Source organism: Papio anubis, chromosome 7 (assembly GCF_008728515.1).
Source record: "Papio anubis isolate 15944 chromosome 7, Panubis1.0, whole genome shotgun sequence".
NCBI classification, from domain to species: domain Eukaryota; kingdom Metazoa; phylum Chordata; class Mammalia; order Primates; family Cercopithecidae; genus Papio; species Papio anubis.
In genome coordinates this window covers 101,118,116-101,136,259 of record NC_044982.1, presented here as the reverse complement: position 1 = coordinate 101,136,259, position 18,144 = coordinate 101,118,116, and the positions used below count along the sequence as shown (strand labels likewise).

The following is an 18,144-nucleotide window of genomic DNA, read 5'->3' as shown; positions in this document are numbered from 1 at the left end:
CCAGTTTGTGTGGGTGCATGCCTTAGGGATATATTAGTTTGGATATCCTTTTGATTTCTGATCTACAATACATGAGTGCACACTCACAAATACATGTCCTTCTGTGGCCTCACCCCAGTTGTGGAAACTCCACAGATGCAAGCTTTATACAAGAGATTATGACTTTTCTACAGTGACATCAGACTTCTGACTTATCAAGTCAGAATTGTTGGCCTTCTTTTTGCCTCTCCTCTTCCCAGTAAAGTAGGACAGACTATTATCTAGCTTCTTATAGACAAACTGGATATCTCAGCCCCGGGTCTAGTAGGTGCTTGAGATTCTTTGGAGGCAAAATGCAGAGAAAACTCACAAAGACATCATTATAGTATTGCTTCCTCAGAGCAGGGCTTTCTGACAGTTTACACAAACAGTATCCATTTAGCAGAATCTCAGTGGAATGGCTGTCTCAGTCTGAGCCTCTAGCCCCAGGATTAGGAAAAACCCTTGGAGTCTTCCAAAAATACAAGGAGTTGAGAGCCAAGCTGTTTAGCAGTGTGAGCCTAGAGGATCAATAGGCCCATTGTGATTCTCCCCAGTTCTCTTACCTAGAGCTGCATCTGCCAGGAGCAAAGTTCTGAGGGAAGCCCCAGGAACACATGCCTTTTATAACTTATTTTGTTTCCCTCTTTCTTCATCCTGCCTAAATTCTAGCACTCTTTCTGAGACTTCATTGTCCTTTACTGTCCCCAAGCAATGTATTTTTTTAGAGAGCAGACATTTCAACTCCAAAGATATGAGATGAAAAATAATTTGACCCTTATTTCCTTTTGTGAATGGCTAGACTGGGGCCTCCTGGCTGCACTAATATCTTCTAGTGGAAACAAACTTTAAGATAATGTTAAAAGAGCTCAAGTCACTCAACAAAGCTGGAGGGCTCAACTAAGTTCAGATCCATGGATCACACCGGATTCAAAGGGATCCACTCAGCCCCCAAACGCAAGTTACAATATCATATTGATAAGTAAAGAATGGCAGAATACATCCTTTTAATGATCCTAGATTTTGAAAAATCTGACCCTGCATAGCTCAGGTACTGAGAGTTAGGTTCTAGTTTAGATTCAGACTTATTGAACCAAAATAAGATAATTTCTTTCAAACAAGATTGACTGTGCTAAATAGTTAGAGGCCAAAAATATGTAAAAATTATAACATATCAGAAATGTGTATATAGGATAAGGAAATAGAGGATCTAAAAGAATGAAGGGAATAGTGTATAACTCAGCCAATGCTATTTGCTAGCTAAGCAATCATGGAGAATTTATTTAACCTCTGGAAGACTTGACTTCCTTGTGCATAAAAATGGGAATAATAACACACTCAGAACATGTGCAGAAATTAAATGAGATAGTAAGTGAAACAGAGGCATGGCAAGGCTTCAATACACCTGCACATACATAATACTTTAAATCTAAATCTTTCTTGAAAGATGCTAATTTCTCAATGATTATGATCGTGTATGTTACACAGCACTTCCCGTTTTTTCTAAGGACTTAGACGTTCTGCCCAATTACCCTTACAATGAGACAATAATCCCAAATGTATGGATGAGAAACCACTTCAGGGATGATATGCCAGCCAGTCAGCATGGTAGAGCCAAAGATAGAAGTTAATCTATTGCCGCACTCCAAGTCTTTCTTTTTGTGGGTTTTGCAGGTTCAAGACAGTTCCACCTAAGTGCTGGAAGCAGTTTAAAGGAGCTGCCAGATCTGTGTGACTGCCGGTCTGGATCCTTGGATTCAGGCTGTTTACAAAAGAGGGGCCTAGACACTCAGGAGGAGCAACTGAAGTGAATTTTGAAGACAAGGCTGGGCTGGTTAGAATGTGCCATTTTCTACTGTGGACTAGGCTCAGTGACTGCATATTCTGTGCGTGAAGCTTCTTTTTTGTTTTTTCCACAAAAGGCAAACTTAGCTAGGAATGGGCTCACTGAGTTATCCTTTAAGCGACATTAATAATATCTCTTACTGATTGAATATCCCACGAGCTTTAAGATAATGGCATTGGATCCTTGAATCAGGGATTCTAGGCCGGGTAATCCCAGCACTTCAGGAAGCTGAGGCGGGTGAATCACCTGAGGTCAGGAGTTCAAGACCTGCATGGCCAACGCAGTGAAACTCTGTCTCTACTTAAAAAAAAAAATACAAAAATTAGCTGGGCATGGTGGCACAGACCTGTAGTCCCAGCTACTCAGGAGGCTGACACACATAGAAATTCCCAATCCAATCCCTTATCCTTTTGAAATCCTGGACCCAGAGTATGCTTCTTGCAAATATTTATTAGTGAACAATATTACTAACACCATTACAACTCTAATTGCAACTGTTACTTACTAACATATATTGGGGCTTACCAAGTGCCAGCCCAGTCATTGGGATGAATAAGAGTTGTAATGGTGTCAGTAGTGTTGTATAAATATCTTATAAATATTTGCAAGAGGTATTCTCTGGGTCCAGGATTTAAATAAGATAAGGGATTGATTTGGAACTTGTATGTGTGCATAATTAGTGGTAAGGGATGATACAGATTTAGGCTGGATTAGGGAGTAATTTTCAAGTGTCTTGGACTGTAGCTCTTTCAACGTAAGGCTGTCTTGAGGAAAGATAAGTCTTTGCTTGTTTGTGCTGCTACAATAAGCAAATGGAGACCCACCCGTACTTTCTCTTCCCCCCATCCCCTCAATTTCTATGTCCTTAATCCCCTGCGCCCTTCATGAAGCATTTGAACTCTGTCTGTCGGGGCACATAATGCAGGTTGGACAGATCAGCCAGAAAGGCGCAGCTTTACCTAGAGGTAAAATCTTCTACTTCCAAACCACTCCAAACTAACCATTCTAGTTGGAGGGAGACCCAACCCTTTGGGCCCCCCTTTTGTTTTATTAACTGCCAACAGAAAATGCCAGAAGTAGCTGGAGAGGAAGCCCAAAAAGGGGAACCAGGAACACTGCATATTTTAATTTCTTCAGTAAACAATACATAGCACAGCAGAAACCTATTACTGATGGCCACATCCCCAGGCAAAGGGAAGTCGAATGCACATCATGGGAGATGACATAAAGAATACACAAGTCCTTCGTAGGCTACAGGCCACCTTATCTAGCTTCTCTGAGCTGGAGCTGAATTTCCCATCCATCCACTGACTGGCTGCTGGAGGAGCTTTGATACGGGCAAGGAGAAGGTGGACACAATTAGCCTTCTCACACACCTAAAGCTTTCTTGGGAGTTGAATGCAGTCTTCATCCAATGGAAAATGGGATTTTTCTTTGAGTCATGAAAAAAGACTCTTTAATTTTAAAGGAAGGATGCTTGGTGCCTGAGAGGAGAGAGTTCACAGATCACTTGCAGGACCACAGACATGAAACAGTGGATGAAGTCCTTTATCTTCATTTAAAAGTGGGGATTCAACTTGGAAACAATAACAGGGTTAAATTCTCAAGGAAGTCTGAGGTTGGGTGGTAACAGCAGTCAAAGCACTCTGGGAACTGCAAGGTGATTCATCAACATAAGAGTACCACCACTCTTTTTAAGCACCACAGGTTTCTATTTGGGCAGTCCCCTGAGAAATGCCAGGAAAGGGGTATCAATTAACCCAGCCACACAGCCCTGGCAAGGCCTAGAGGCATCTCTAGCATCCTGGGATGGAGGCAGCCAGAGGGAAGGTCTGGCACCAAGACAAGCCAGGAATCGGAGTGAAAAGAGCACTGGATTGAGACTCAGATCGTCTGGGTTCTTGTCCCAGTTCTACCAGTGTGCCATCCTGTGGCCTTGGCAGCCCATGCTTTCTTTTGGTCTCAATGTTCATACTTGGAATAATGACATAGTCAGACCAGAGTTTTGCTAAGATTCCTGTCTGCTCAAAAATTGCATGAGATTGTTGAAAACATAATTTTCTCATCTGAATCAGGACATCAAGAACACTGAAAGAAAGCTCAACTCAAGGCCCTTCCTAACATCTGCAGCTTCAGCAGCCTGACTTTACAGAGGGTGTGTGTGTGTGTGTATGCGTGTGTGTGTGTATGTGTGTGCTGTAGGCAGTGAAGGAGAGCATAGGCCAGAATTCAGGAGCTGCAGGACCCTGTCTTAGTTTGCATCATACCTCCTGGCTCACCCCTGGCCTCCTGTGTTCTCATCTGCATAATTGGTAGGGTGAGGGAAAGAGTTCGACTAGTTGACCTTTAGGTATCATCCAGTTCCAAAATGGGATGATTTGGTCAAGTGGAGACTGGATAACCTTTGGATGCCTCTCCTGGCCCTGTAAGAAGGTTAGAGCTCTGGGGTCCACTTCGTTCCACACAGCCTGCTACTCTACAACTGAGTCCCGGGGTGCCTCTCGGCAGTGAAGGGTGTAAGCCAAGGGCAGGTTCAGATAAAAGAGATGGAGGAGCTGTACCTCCATGCAGCATCTGGCATTCCAGGCCATAATCTGAGGCCTGCAGCTGTGGGCTGCTCCATCTCTCTTTATAAACAAGCCCTGCCTCTTGGCTTCTCCTTCAAGGTCAAAAGGCAGGAGAGGACTGCTCTGAGGATGAACCTACAAGAAAGTCTTAAATGTGAAGCCAGAAATCACAGTTGGAGAGTTGTTATTCAAAGGCATTCCTCCTCTGTTACACACATTCCTGTTTCCAAAAAATATAGAAGGGGAATTTGAGCAAGTGGACTTCTTGTTTTTAGGCTAATGAAACTGGGATGAAGTATATTTCTCAGGGTCACCTAGTGGGTCCCCAAAAGGTCAAGCCAGGTTGAGTGCTGGGGTAGGTAATCCCCAAGGGTAGAGCCCTCATCTTAATTTATCTGAAGCTCTGGTCTCCACCATAACAGAGGTAGAAAGAGATGCTTTCAGCATTCCAAGTTTGGGAGTCAAGTTGGGCTAAGTTCTTGTCCCAGTGAACAGGGATACAGAACAGCAACTTATTGCATGTTTATACTGTGCTAGGATATATGCTAAATGAATTAAAATGCACTGCTTCACTCAATCCTCCTAAAACGCATTGGCTCTGAAAACTGCTATTGTCACCAGCATTGTATTGAGAAAGGAAGAAAGGAAGGAGGAAAGTGCAGAGGAGGGAGAGAGGGAGAGAAGAAGGGAAAAGGAGAGGAAGAGGTTAAGCATTTATTCAAAAATGCTTGAGACAGAAAGATCCAAGTCTTATACCCAAATTATTCTGATTCCAAAACCAATGTTCTTATTCACCACCAAGTTAAAGTTCTTATACATTCTAAATTGAAAAAAGACTCATTAGTAAAAATGTTTTAAGGCATGTAAATTGATGGGTTAGGGTGGCAGATTTTGGATAATGTGATAGAAACCCTATAAATTTGATTTATATAAAACACTCAGAAAACACTCAGAAAAGCTGAAGGGGAATGTTCATTCAGAAATATCTAAATCAGCAGATTCAATGAAGTAAGATGGGAACCTACACCAGCCCAGAGAGTGCTCATAAAGATGACATCAGAAAATATCTATGTTCCTCCATAGACAGATTGGAAAAAAGCACCAGTCATGGACTTTGCTTCCTGTGCCTTTCTCTTGCAGCTTTTCTCTGCATAATGTCCAGTCCCACTCTTGTAAAAATGGCACTGATAATTTCTCACCTCGTCAGCTGGGCTCCGGATGGCAAGGCCTCCCTGATGAGGACAAGTCTTCATTACTGAACATCTAGGTCCCAGATAATCTGTTCAACTGCGGCAGCATTTATCATCATAATTTTCAAAATTCATTAGCCTTGATTGTTTGGAAATCTTTCCCATTAACATCTCTTTCTCTAAGTTCATGGTCTTGGGCCGACAAAGAGAGAGGCAGAGAATGATGACGAAATTACAGAAAGAAGTCAGAGTAGAGATTAGAAGGAAGAAGGGAGAGAAGTAACAGGCTCTACATGGTGACATTACTTAGGTCTTAGAATGAAGCCAACACTAGAAATAATTCCTAAACCTGGAAAACAAAAATTTTATTATAAAGACAGTACATTGCCTTCTTGCTTAAGGTAGAGAGTTTTCTGTCGCAGCTGAAAAAATCCTGAGAAAACACTAGAAAATTCGACTCTCCAGTTAGTTTCTATTTCTAGAAATAAAATGTCTATTTCTAGAAATGAACCAAAGATAAAAGATTCAGAGACATCGCAGAGGCCCATGTAAAAACTGACATGCCCAGCTAGGATGAAACTACAATAAGCCTCCTTTCACCCTGACTCCCCCTTGCTCCTTCCCCACCCTGCATGCCTGCACCCATATGCCAGAGCTTTACTGGCCATAAAGCCTCACAGGACACAGTTCACAATGTGGGGTCTGAGACCGGTGTCTGAACTAAAAGCTTTCCTTGGAGGGCTGCATTTGCCCCAGTGCCAGGATTCTTCAGCCGGATGCATCTGCCTGGAGGCTGCCTCAGACATCTACTTTCCATTAGGGCTAGCCACAAGTGGCAGGAAGAGAGGAGGCAGCACTAATCAGAGGAACTAGCTAAGGCTCAAGAGAGGTGGGCACCAGCCCAGAAATAGCAGAACCCACATCATCGCCAGACAGGAGGCGGTGTCACAATTCTCGTAGTCATATGAATTTCTCATGAGTCATTTGTCCCAAAAGAATTGCGGAAGCAAAGGGACTTGACCAACTTTGAAGATAAGATGCATACCAAGAAGTCCCATCACGAGACTAGGATAACATTCTCAGTGAGTGGTCCTGGATGGCACAACCAGAAAGATTCCCTCCCCTCCTCCATCATCTTCCCTTTAGCTCCCACAACTCCTTCCCTTGAAGACCTGAGCCCCACTCCATTCCAGGCACCTCTTATCGTCCTGTTCTAGGGGCTTGCTCTGCTTTGAGACACTATATTTCTTCAGATCATCAGAAAGCAAAATGCTAAGGCAACTGAGAGTTCAAAGATTAGTTACTATTTAATGGGTAGATTTCTTATCTCTGGATAAATCTCCAGTTAAGAACCCAGAGGACTGGGACTAAGAACAGACAACCAAACTCCCTGAACTAATGAGGACATGTGATACCATATACATTCACAGGCATCTTCCACAGGGGACTGTATTAGTTTTCCCCAAAAGGCCAGTCTTAATGATTTTGGATCACAAGAGTTGGGATAGCAAAGAAAAGGGGGGAAACCACATTCCACAATTTCAAAACTGTTAAACCACATTGGTGTTTGGCTTTGGGAAAGTCCTAGTGGGTTTCAGAATACTCTCTAGCTTATAGCTAACTTCACTGCAACCAGACCCTCTTCACAACCTCAGTGACGGCTGGAAAACACTCACATGCCAAGAGGGGTGAAAAAAGCTTGTCTTATGCTCTCCTTGTGTACCCTGGACATGGAAATGAACAGGTATCTGTCCTTAGGTTCCTTAGAAATACCAACTTTGTTTGGATGAGGAGATATCCCAGCATGCTGCTTTAAAGGACCTATGACCAAGACATGCCCAGCTAGAATGAATCTACAATAAGCTTTTTTTTTTTTTTTTTTTTTTTTGAGACGCCAGGCTGGAGTGCAGTGGTGCCATCTCAGCTCACTGCAACCTCTGCCTCTGGGGTTCAAGTGATTCTCCTGCCTCAGCCTCCCAAGTAGCTGGGATTACAGGCACGTGCCACCATGCCTGACTAATTTCTTTTTCTTTTTTTTTTTTTTTTTTTTTGTATTTTAGTAGAGACGGGGTTTTACCATGTTGGACAAGATGGTCTTGATCTCCTGACCTCATGATCCATCTGCCTCAGCCTCCCAAAGTGCTGGGATTACAGGCATGAGCCACCACTCCTGGCCACAATAAGTCTTTTTATATGGGCCTCTGGGATCTCTTGGTATCTTTTTTCTTAGGTTCATCTCACCCCTGAAATCCCAGCATGCTGCTGTAAAAGATGTGTCTACGACCAAGTCTCTAAGCAGATTCCCAGACTGAGGCACACTCCTGACCAGGTGCCCTTGCAGACTTGTGTCTAAGGCATGGGTATTATTCTTTTAAGCTTCAGCTGAGCCCTTCTGGATTAAGACATATCTTGTATGTGTGAGTGGCAGGGCAGCCCAAATGTAACCAGAAAAAGAATGACTATCCTTGTCAGTTTGAAATATAACCAGGCACTTCTCATCTTTACCCTGATTCCCAGCTGGGACTCCACAGAGCACACAGATGAAGAAGAGAGAAGCCAACTGTGTTGAGATGAGTTAACATTTTAGAAGAAAAGCTAATTTGCTTGCTTATTTGTTTTTACCAGAGGGAGAACTCAAGTAAGTGAAAGTGGAGTATCCTATGGAGGAAGATGAATGATGCTTTCCTCCTCAGCCCTCAAGTATCAAAATGACGGGGGAAACTAGACAAGGGTTCCTAAGTGGTAAAGAACCAAAACGTGATGAGGTAACCCTACCCAATAGTTAGAAGACCACAGCAAGGGACATTCCAGTGCTTGGAGTATATTTCTGTGATGGTAACAATGTAATGAAAAAGAAAATCCTTGCCAAATGACAAGAGTAATGGCCTCTCTCTATGTTGTGAAACTAAGAGACATTGCCTTGACATGCATTGAGACCCTGGGATAAATATGCTCTAAAACTCCAAGGAAAGTACAGCATCACAGGTAGAAATTTTCTCCTTTATCACAAAAGGAAAACTGGAGAGGGTTACGGGCATCCCAAAATAATTCTTTGTTGTAACAGGTCTCTCTTGTGCATCTAAATGGTGATTTGCTTGACACAACCTTATCAGGAGGTTACCATATTATGCGTAAAACAACAGGCTACCTATTTTTTTTTTCTGGGAAATATATGAAAGTATACCACAAATAAATGCAACGTTACACAGTGATATTGAGGTTAAATATAACCATCATATCTGAGATGTGGTCCAGAGACATCCTATTTCTTGCTAATAGCATCCTAAGACCGGATGAGGTCAGTCTGTGGATTCCATTCACAAAGGTAGACAGGAAATTTAGGATTATCTTCAAACTCAACTCTTCGCCCAAACCCCTGTTGAAAAACCTTTGTTCAATCTCAGCACTCTGCATGCATTCTCCCCACCTCTATTATCTATACACAGACACCATGCATGGTCCCTCCTTCCAACGTGCGTGAGCCCCAGGAACACAGACTCACTGAAGTTAAGCCTCCTCTCAGTTGAGGAGAGAAGACACACAGGAAGATTTACTATCATGCCCCCAAAATTTTCCATGCCAATCCCCATTTCCAGTGACAACACACAAAAAAAGCAGCAGTAGTTGCTGTGCCTTCATGCGCAATCAGCAAAGACATGGACAACCACCCCAACACATCTACTGCTCCTGATCCAGCCATGCAAATCAGCCTACACATGGGACATTCATGTCACACAGTGAGTCCTTTTCTTACTTCTACTTCCTGTCAACTGGTATCTGTGGAAAGATGCTGAGGCTGATAAAGGCAGAATTTCAGACGTAATTCAACCTGGATTTAGATCCTGGCTCCACCATTTTCTATTTCTGAGCTTAAACATCAGTGTTCTTATCCCCAAAGTGGAACTATAATAATGTCTTCATGAGAACAGCATAAATTAAACAAATTAATTTACTCAAAGCCCCTATCAAAGTGCCTGGCTAGAGCAGGTATTCAGCAGATGTAAACTGTCCTCCCATTACCCAACAGAAAGGCAGATGGGAGAAGGAAGGGCCCTATGATGCTCTGAATGGCCCGCACAAGTCAGAGATTAAGGGACTTTCTACAAAGATGCTCCCCAAATAGATGAATCCACAGCCACTGACGCCATCTCAGTGATGCCAGAGGGAGATGAAACCTGTGCTGACCATCAAGCAGACAAGGTATCCGTCCAATGCCACAGCCACCTGGTTTTCTCTCTTTGCTTTCTGTCATTATGAAGTTTGTGAGTATTTCTTTATTTGGACTCAGAATTTTCAGACATGATTTCATCCATGCAGTAAGGTTTAGCTGAGCCATGAAAGCCCTCCTTGGAGAAACTAAATAAACTAAAATATATCGTATTCTTTAAGCAATGCAATTGTTTTGACATCCCTACCTAAACTGCACACACACACAACACTAACTACCACCACCAACACCACTACTATTACTACCACCATGTACTTCTTTTTCTCCTCTCTGCTTTACTTCTCTTTTAAGAACCTATCACTCTTAAATTTACTATAGACTTTATCTTTATTTTTTTAACTCCCTCAGTAAGAGCAGTGATTTTTGTCTATTTTATTCATAGTTGAATCGCTGGCACCAACAATAACGCAGGATACGTGGATAAAATGACTGTATGCCCCAATTTACCAAGAAAGGTCTAAATTTATGCCTGTAGCTCCTATTTAATTAATAATAGCTTCCCTTTTCATTCTCAGAAGGGTCCAACTTTAGACAATCAAACACACACAGTAGATTAATATTAAATATTTGTTGAAATTAATTAATAAATTTGACAAATTTGATATTTTAATGCAACCTGTCAGTTCCTAAAACCAAGAGTTTGAACCTGATGTGACTGAAATACATATAATATTCTAAAAGCATAAGAGATTGATTAATCTTCTATAATGGTTCTGCTTGCAAAATTCTCATAAGGCTGCCAAGCATGTTTGCTTTGATATACCCTAGCTATACACAGTTGTTAGTACTGAAAATCTTAAACTTTCATGCTGTTATTAGGAGCAGTGTCAAGAAGAGAAACCTATAAAACTGATCCTGAGAGAACCTGGGAGGCTATGCTTAATTTACCTCCCTAACCAAATTATGAGAGAAATGAATGAAATTGTAAAAGCCTTCCTTCCCTTGCACCTGTCCATAAGACTGCAGTATCAGAGAATACTGTATTTTAGAAATCAGAAGCTTCTTACTTCAGAACTCACTTAACTACCGCACGCCCTGTCAGTGTTTGGAAGCAGCCTCTGGCCTGTGGAAAGCCTCTCAAGATGGCAAGCAGGACTTGTATCTTCTTAGTCTGGGCTGGATCTTTAAGTCTGAGTAGGTGAATTCTGTGGTTTTGTTTTCCCAAGTGAACCAATTCCCAAATAGAAGAAAAGAGTCCCCAAGCAAAAAGTGGAAGGAAACCATCCAATGCAGTCTGACGATCAAGGCAAGACAGATGGAACTTCGACTGACGCTGCAGTATGTCCATCTCCCTGCCAGAAATTACCATAGAAATTAAAATGGGGAGGGCAAAAGCCTCCCTGCAAGCACTGGGGGATCTGACTCAGTCATGGAGGATCTGTAATGACCATCCTGAGCATCAAGTCTGTTAGACCACGCTTCATCTGAGGTCAACGGGGAAACCTCCAGTTCTTAGACCCTCTAGTCCGTGCACTTACAGCATTCTTATGTCCTTATAAGGAGTCTCCTATGGAGTGTAGGCACCGAAAGTATACTCAAAACTCAAGGTCACACCTCCTGAAATGCAAGAAAGCAGCCAAACCATCGTCCATGCAGAGCCTCTAGCCTCCACCACACGCACAGGTCTGGACAGAAGCCCTGGCAGCCATGTCAACTCCGGTGGCTCTCCCGGCTGTGCATCTAATTTTAGCAGATTATGGCCCGCCACCCCCCACCATGCTGTCTCCGCATGAGACATCCCAAGCACATCAATGGCTTTGGCAGGAAACTTCCATGGAAGTTAAATGATGCCCCACAGTGGGAGGCAAGGAAAGAGAGGTTGGAAGCAGGCCCCGGCCCATGGAAGTGCCTCTCCAAAGCCTGCAAGCTGTCAGTCTGTGTGTGGACTGCCTTGCCCAGCCCCCTGGTCCCAGAAATCAAATCCAGACTCACTGTGGAAGCTGCCGTTGCTGCTAGCCTCTGCCGCTGCCACGCCACGCTGAACAGGCCCTTCTGGCATGGCCCTTCCTAACAGTGAATGAGGGGAGAGAGCGGGGGCGGAGGGGGAGAGAGAAGAAAAGGGATGAAGGGAGAGGAAGGAAGCATGGGAGGATGAAAGGAGGGAGGATTAGGAAGGCAGAGGAATCTTTAACTGAATGGCGTGTCTCTCCTGGGCACGGCCTCAAACATTTGCCCTGTGTCATTAGGGAGGACAGCAGAAGACCGCAGCAACCCACCTTCAAGACCCTCACTCTGGAGTCTGCCCAGAAATGCAATGCACTCGGCGCTCAGCCAGCACATCATAACGCCACTCCCAGCACGTGACACCCAGCTGTCTTCCTCTGTGGGACACCAAGACACAATGGGCTTCCCTCCACGGGCTTGGTTCTACTCCCAGCAGGAGCCTCCCAGCCAACCTACTGCTTGGAGAGAAAGTGGGTTCTATCTAGAATCTTCAATCCCTTAGGTCAAAGAAAGAGCACTTTCTCCAAAGCTTCTGAGAGAATTATTTTTTAGTGTGTCCCACAGAAAATCCTTGAATTCACCACTGCTTTTATGGCTACCCAGATTCCCTCTCCTTTCCTTCCTGATTTGGAAAGGTTAGCTCACTGAATGTCACCAGCGTGGAGCCTCAGCCCTCCTCCTCCTTGCTGTCCACGGAGTTAGCATTTGTGTTCTCCATCACCACTAAGGAAAAAAGCCCCAAAGCAAGGCCTTTCCCTTGAAAGGCCTCTTGAGATGTAACAGGAGAGGGGTGTGGGAGGAGGGACTCACAGTAACTTAGCAATGGCATTTCTCAAGTGTTTCCAAGTCAAGGACTGTGTGCAAGAGACAAGAGACACAGTCCCTGCTCTCAATCAATTCAGAGGCAGAGAAGCAGCACTGGAATGACCTGGAGGAGAGGCAGGTTCATGAAGCAACACATCCCTGTGCACAAACTCATAGGGTGAGGCTGAAAAGACCATCCAGCGAAGACAATGAAATGGGGATTGCTGGGTGCTGATGGCAGGGAGGGATGAACAGGGAGAAAGAATGAAGAGAGAGGTGAAAGAAAGGACAGATGGGCAGTTGGGAAGAGGAGGTGTGATGGACTGAACTGTGTGCTCCCCAACACATGCTTATTATGGGGAAGTCCTAACCCCAAGTTCTTCAGAATATGACTGTATTTGGAGGGAGATCCTTAAAAGAAGTAATTAAGGTTCAATGGGGTCTGTAGGGTGGGCCCTAATCCAATAGGACTGGGGTCCTTATAAGAAGAGATTAGGACACAAACCACACAGATGGGTGACCACGTGGGGACACAGTGAGCAGGCAGCCATGTGCAAGACACAGAGCGAGGCCTCAGAACGAACGAACCCTGTTGGCACCTTGATCTTGAACTTAGAGCCTCCAGAACAGTGAGAAAATCAGATTCTGTTGTTGAAGCCCTCAGTCTATGGAGCACTGCTATGGCAGCCCGAACAAATGAACACAGAGGGCCTCATGCAAAGGTGGAAATGAGCAACTGGCACTGGGTCACCAGGGACAGACTGGCTGGGGTGGAGCCAAGGGGGCCTTCTTGTGGAGGGTGGGGAAGGAGACTAGCAGGGGCTTGAGGACCTAGTAGGCCAGGGCAAGAAATTTATATTTTGGTGAAATGAAGATTTACTCACTCAAGGCTCCAAAGAAACAGGAGGGATAAGGAAGTTTGAGGCCCCCTGGGGGAAGAGCTCCAAGCCTGAAGGTGTGTGCAAAGATTCAGGTTTTGGACTGACCAGGCATGGACCAGGGCAGCTCCTGCCAACATGCAAAGAAAAAGTGGCACTGAGGTGCTATAAGGAAAGACACAGCAGACTGGTGATAAAGAGACAGGTTCAGAAATGACTCCCCTTTGGGAAGCTCCCAAGAGAGTTTTCACGGATGCTAATGGTTGCTGAGGTGCTAGCACTCAGAGAAGCAGGAGGAGGCCATGGTGAGTTTTATTTAAAACATGCCATGCTTCAATCTCCAGTGAGCTCTCCAGGGGAGGCTTACAGATTAAGCAATCAAAGAGAGAAGAAGTGGAGGCTGCAAATGTAAATTTCAAACAGATTCTGTGTAAAAGTAAAAAGGGGTTATAACCATGCGAGTGCACGAGGTTTGCAAAGCAGATGTCTAAAATAGCAGCACCCAAACTTAAAACGAGAGGAAGGAGAGAAACCAATGGAACAGGGAAAGAATGACCAGGCATGGTTATAACTTGTGGAACAAAGCATTACTGAGGCATTCAACAAGAATACTATGCAGCATTGGCAGTTGCAGGGGGTGTGGGGGAAAGGGGAAATTATTAATCATGTCATTCAACAGTAGTTCAGGAAGGGTTAGACTTGAAGTAAGAAATTTAAATTTGGTCGTGAGAGATAATTAGTGACCCCAAAACTTCAGATTCAATTCAGTGGTAAGACCAGAAGGCCAAAAAATTAAGACAGAAGATGAAAAGTACCTATTTCAGTACTCAGACAGACAAAGTTAGAAGGGACAGAAAGGTCAAATGAAGATTTTTCTTTAATGTAGGATGGATTGTGGATTTTTAGAGTTGAAAGGAGGGAGAAATGCCTCAAGAAAGCCTTCAGAGCAAGATAAACACAGTCACAGGGAGAGACAAGAGACAGGGCAGGTGACAGGTATTGAGGTGTGAGTGAAGTGGGAAAGGATTCAGGCTGTGAATGTGTAGATATGCAAAGGGTGAATTTGGTCTAATATTTCATAGCATCACGAAAATATATATTTGACACAGTTCCTGTCACATGCATAATTATGAGTCCTTAAATTGCTCTACCACTTTGCCCTTATCTAAGCAATCTCTGTTGTAGAGTTGGCTTTTAGGATCTCAGAATTAGAGAAAAGCAAAACTTTGAGATCATCTACTGAAACCTCATGTCTAGCACAGGCATCTGTATAATGTGGTTCTATGTATTTTCTGGAAACCCACTGGGAATGGAGAACCCACTATCTTGTAGGATGGTCTGTTCCATTTTCACACAATAAGAGTAACTTCCTGCAGCACCGTGCTTCACCACCCTTGAGTGTAAACTATCTCTAGAGTTTTCCAATCTTGCCACCCCTGTGGGTAAGGAACATGTTGTAGAGTCCACTCATTGCACCAAAATAATGGAGGACAACCCCTCCATACATCTCTGTACCCGGCTTTGTGATCTCTGATTGTTCCAAATTAGGGTCCTTGAGCATCTTTCCAGATCAGCCATTCACTGAGAAGAACACTTGTCTCCTTGTTTATGTCATTTAATAAACATTTATGAAATTGAAATGTCTACCATATATCATGTACAGTCCTAGGTACAAGGGTTATATATTTGGTGAAATAAGGCATGAATACTTCCTTTAAAGAACTTCTAAGCTACTGTGAGTGAATATGTGTCAACCAAAGTTCTTGAGAATACATTTTCACAACAAACATTAAAACAATTACTTCTTGCAACACATTTCAAGGCAATAGGACAGTACTCCTCAACGCTGAGCACCACCTCCCTTGCTTCTAATATTCCTTCCTTGCCCTTCAGTTTCACGGAATCTGTGTTACATTTTACAGACAACAATCACCTCAAATCACATTGCTACTGTTTGCTTTAAGGTTATACTGGAGAGTCCAAAGTATCTAAATTAAAGTATCTTTGCTTGCCGTGTTGACTAGGCTTGGGTCACCCTGTTTTCCTCCTTTGTCTTGAATGGCCTTGCCACAAAGCCTTATTAGAAAAATAAATCATGGAACTCAATTATTACAAGCTGACACTTCTACTTAACCTCATGGAGACTGCGCTTTACTGGTGTGCTCTCTAAACATTCTATTCACAAGTAAACTCTCATCCCTTGAAAAATCTAACTTAACCAGAACAACAAATCCAATTCCACCCCTCATTTATTGTACAGTCTGGGGAATGATCACTAATCTCTCTGAGCTTTAATTTACTTGTCTGTAAATAGGGGGAATCATGCCAGCCTGTTGACCTCATAGCACTTTGATGGTGATTAGAGAGGAGCACTGAATTCACAAGAAGGGAGACCAATGTCCTTGTCTTCACTCTACCACTAACCAGATGCGTGATCTTCAGGAACATCTGCTCACTCTCTCTTTCTCTCTCTGGCTGGCAATCAATGTATTCATCTATCAAATAAGTGGGTTTGAAAGATGACCTCCAACTTCATTTCTAGTCAGGATTTCACAAGATTGCCAGTGTAGATGCTTGCCCAAATTTCTTATAAAACAGTTGGGTGGAGTAATAAAAATGCATTGACCATATCCAAAGAATGTTGATAATTGAATCAATGTCTGCTTGGGAGCAGAACTCTAGCAGCAAACCCTGGTCTTGGGCTGTTCGACTTTCCAAAAAGTAAAAAACATATATGTTTCAAGATCCTGCTGGTACATGATAAAAGTTGGCTCAGAGATGATGGCATAGAGCTGGCAGGGAAAGCTGCATCTAGACTACCAAACACCTTGGCAGTGTGTAATAGGGAATCAAATCTACCCAGAAACAAGGCACTTTTGCTATATACAAGTTGTAAGAAAAGAAGAAAAAACCCAGCTATTTAGTTGAAATGTGAGGGAAAGGCCAGTAGAAGATAATTCAGAATTTGGGGAAGCTAGTCTCATTTATGTGATGGGTAAATTAGCCCCAGTAATGCAGATCCACTTGGCAAACCCCTTTCTCTGAATATGATCCTTCAACACAGGTGCATTCAAACTCAAAACCTATGTCACATTAGAATTCCTCCACTTGTGTGAATCCAAGGTTAGAGCATGCCTAACAGGGTCCAGCGGAATCCCTGAATTTAGAGCACTGCTCACGATGACATGTGTCAAAGCAGGACACATGTGCCACCAATCCTCTTTTCTACTTTCATGGCAGATGTCACCAGCTGATCACCACTTTTTCACTGATCCTAGATGCAGCCACCAAATTCTTCTCATCACTCCACTCTGGGCAATCTCCACCAGTCAATCAGAACAGGCACTTGGAATCTATTAATAGTTACCCTTCCTGGGGCATATAATACTAGGTATCAAGGCAATAAGATTTGCAAGCAACAAAAGGACTCATTTTTAGGTGTGAAAGCAATTTAGTGACATGGAAAGCATTAGGGGCTATAATAAAGTGGCTCCCAAACATTTGGAAATGAAGAAAATATAATTGGCCTCTTTACGATCAGCAGAAAATGAATGAAAACATGGATGTATATCCAAGGTTGTCTGAAAAATCTTGAGGATCTTAGACTATCATGGCTGCATTGTGCCCTGATTGACGCAGATGAAGAAATAATATATCTCTCAGAAGGGGCACTGGCTGGTCCTGGAGACCTGGGAAAGTGTGAGCCTTGGAATTGGATGGTGGAGATGTTCATCCCTTCCTGGCTCCAGACAAGGGAGAGAGGAGGATTCAGGCAAAAGACATGGAGTATTTCTCAACCTGCTGAGAAGCCAGGAACACTGTTGTTAGGCTTTCTTAGCTGGATGTCATTGATTATTTGACTCTTCTAACATCCTTGCTCTGATTTTTTCCTGTTTAAGCAACTTTCGCATTATGATCCGGCTTCCCACATAGACTAGCTTACTGAGAACAAATGCTTTGATTCTATGGTCTTTGAATAATGTGATTTTCTGTGTGCATTAATAAATTTCCTTTTGGTGCTAACTCCATTCTTATGGGTATTTTAATTATTGTGAGACCTTCTCCAGTCCCCTGCACTGATAAGCAGATGTCAGATGTCAGGGCCATTGGCAGGGAATCAGATCCAGCTGGCTTTCCCTTAGTGATACCAGTGCATCTTTCAGATACACATACTCAGAGTCCCCACATACTGACCATTGGTGCCCAGTGAGTGGGGACTCATGAGGATTCATGTAAGAAGATTTAGGTAAGTGGGGACATTATTCTTTTCCCATTACAAACATCTAATATAGTATTACATATTTTTTAATTAAGTAACTTTCATTAAGCACTTTTACTGTAGAAATCACTGTGCTAAAAGTGGGTGAGCTCTTTTGCCTTCAAGGGAACTTATGCTTTAGTAAAGTATTCAACAGACATGTACACAAGTGTCTCAGGATGTGAAAAAAATAAATACAAAGATCAGGAAGTTGTGGATTGACCCACTGGGTAAGGAAATGACCAACTACAAGAACAAACTGGGCCACAAATCAAAGTTCCAAGCTGGCTGAAGAGGCTGGAGAGCATGACTCAATGGAAGAAGGCAACCAAGGTTGTCATGATGATTGGCAGAGTTGGAGAGCTGGAGTACAGAACACCCCCTACCAGTCAACTTGGGGACATTGATGGA

General features: G+C 43.3%; 1 protein-coding gene across 6 annotated transcripts in view; it reads right to left on the bottom strand.

Moving 5' to 3' along the window:
* NTRK3 (neurotrophic receptor tyrosine kinase 3) overlaps nucleotides 1–18,144 on the bottom strand; it is a 385,036-nt gene that overhangs the window by 21,538 nt on the left and 345,354 nt on the right. For 4 of the 6 annotated variants that reach the window (XM_017960901.2, XM_017960896.2, XM_017960897.2 and 1 more), the window contains one exon: nucleotides 11,782–11,856. The exons of the other annotated variants lie outside the window; for them this stretch is intronic. In XM_017960901.2, the coding sequence (XP_017816390.2) occupies nucleotides 11,782–11,856 (75 nt within the window). The remainder of the gene's footprint in view (nucleotides 1–11,781; nucleotides 11,857–18,144) is intronic. 6 annotated transcript variants of the gene reach the window in all.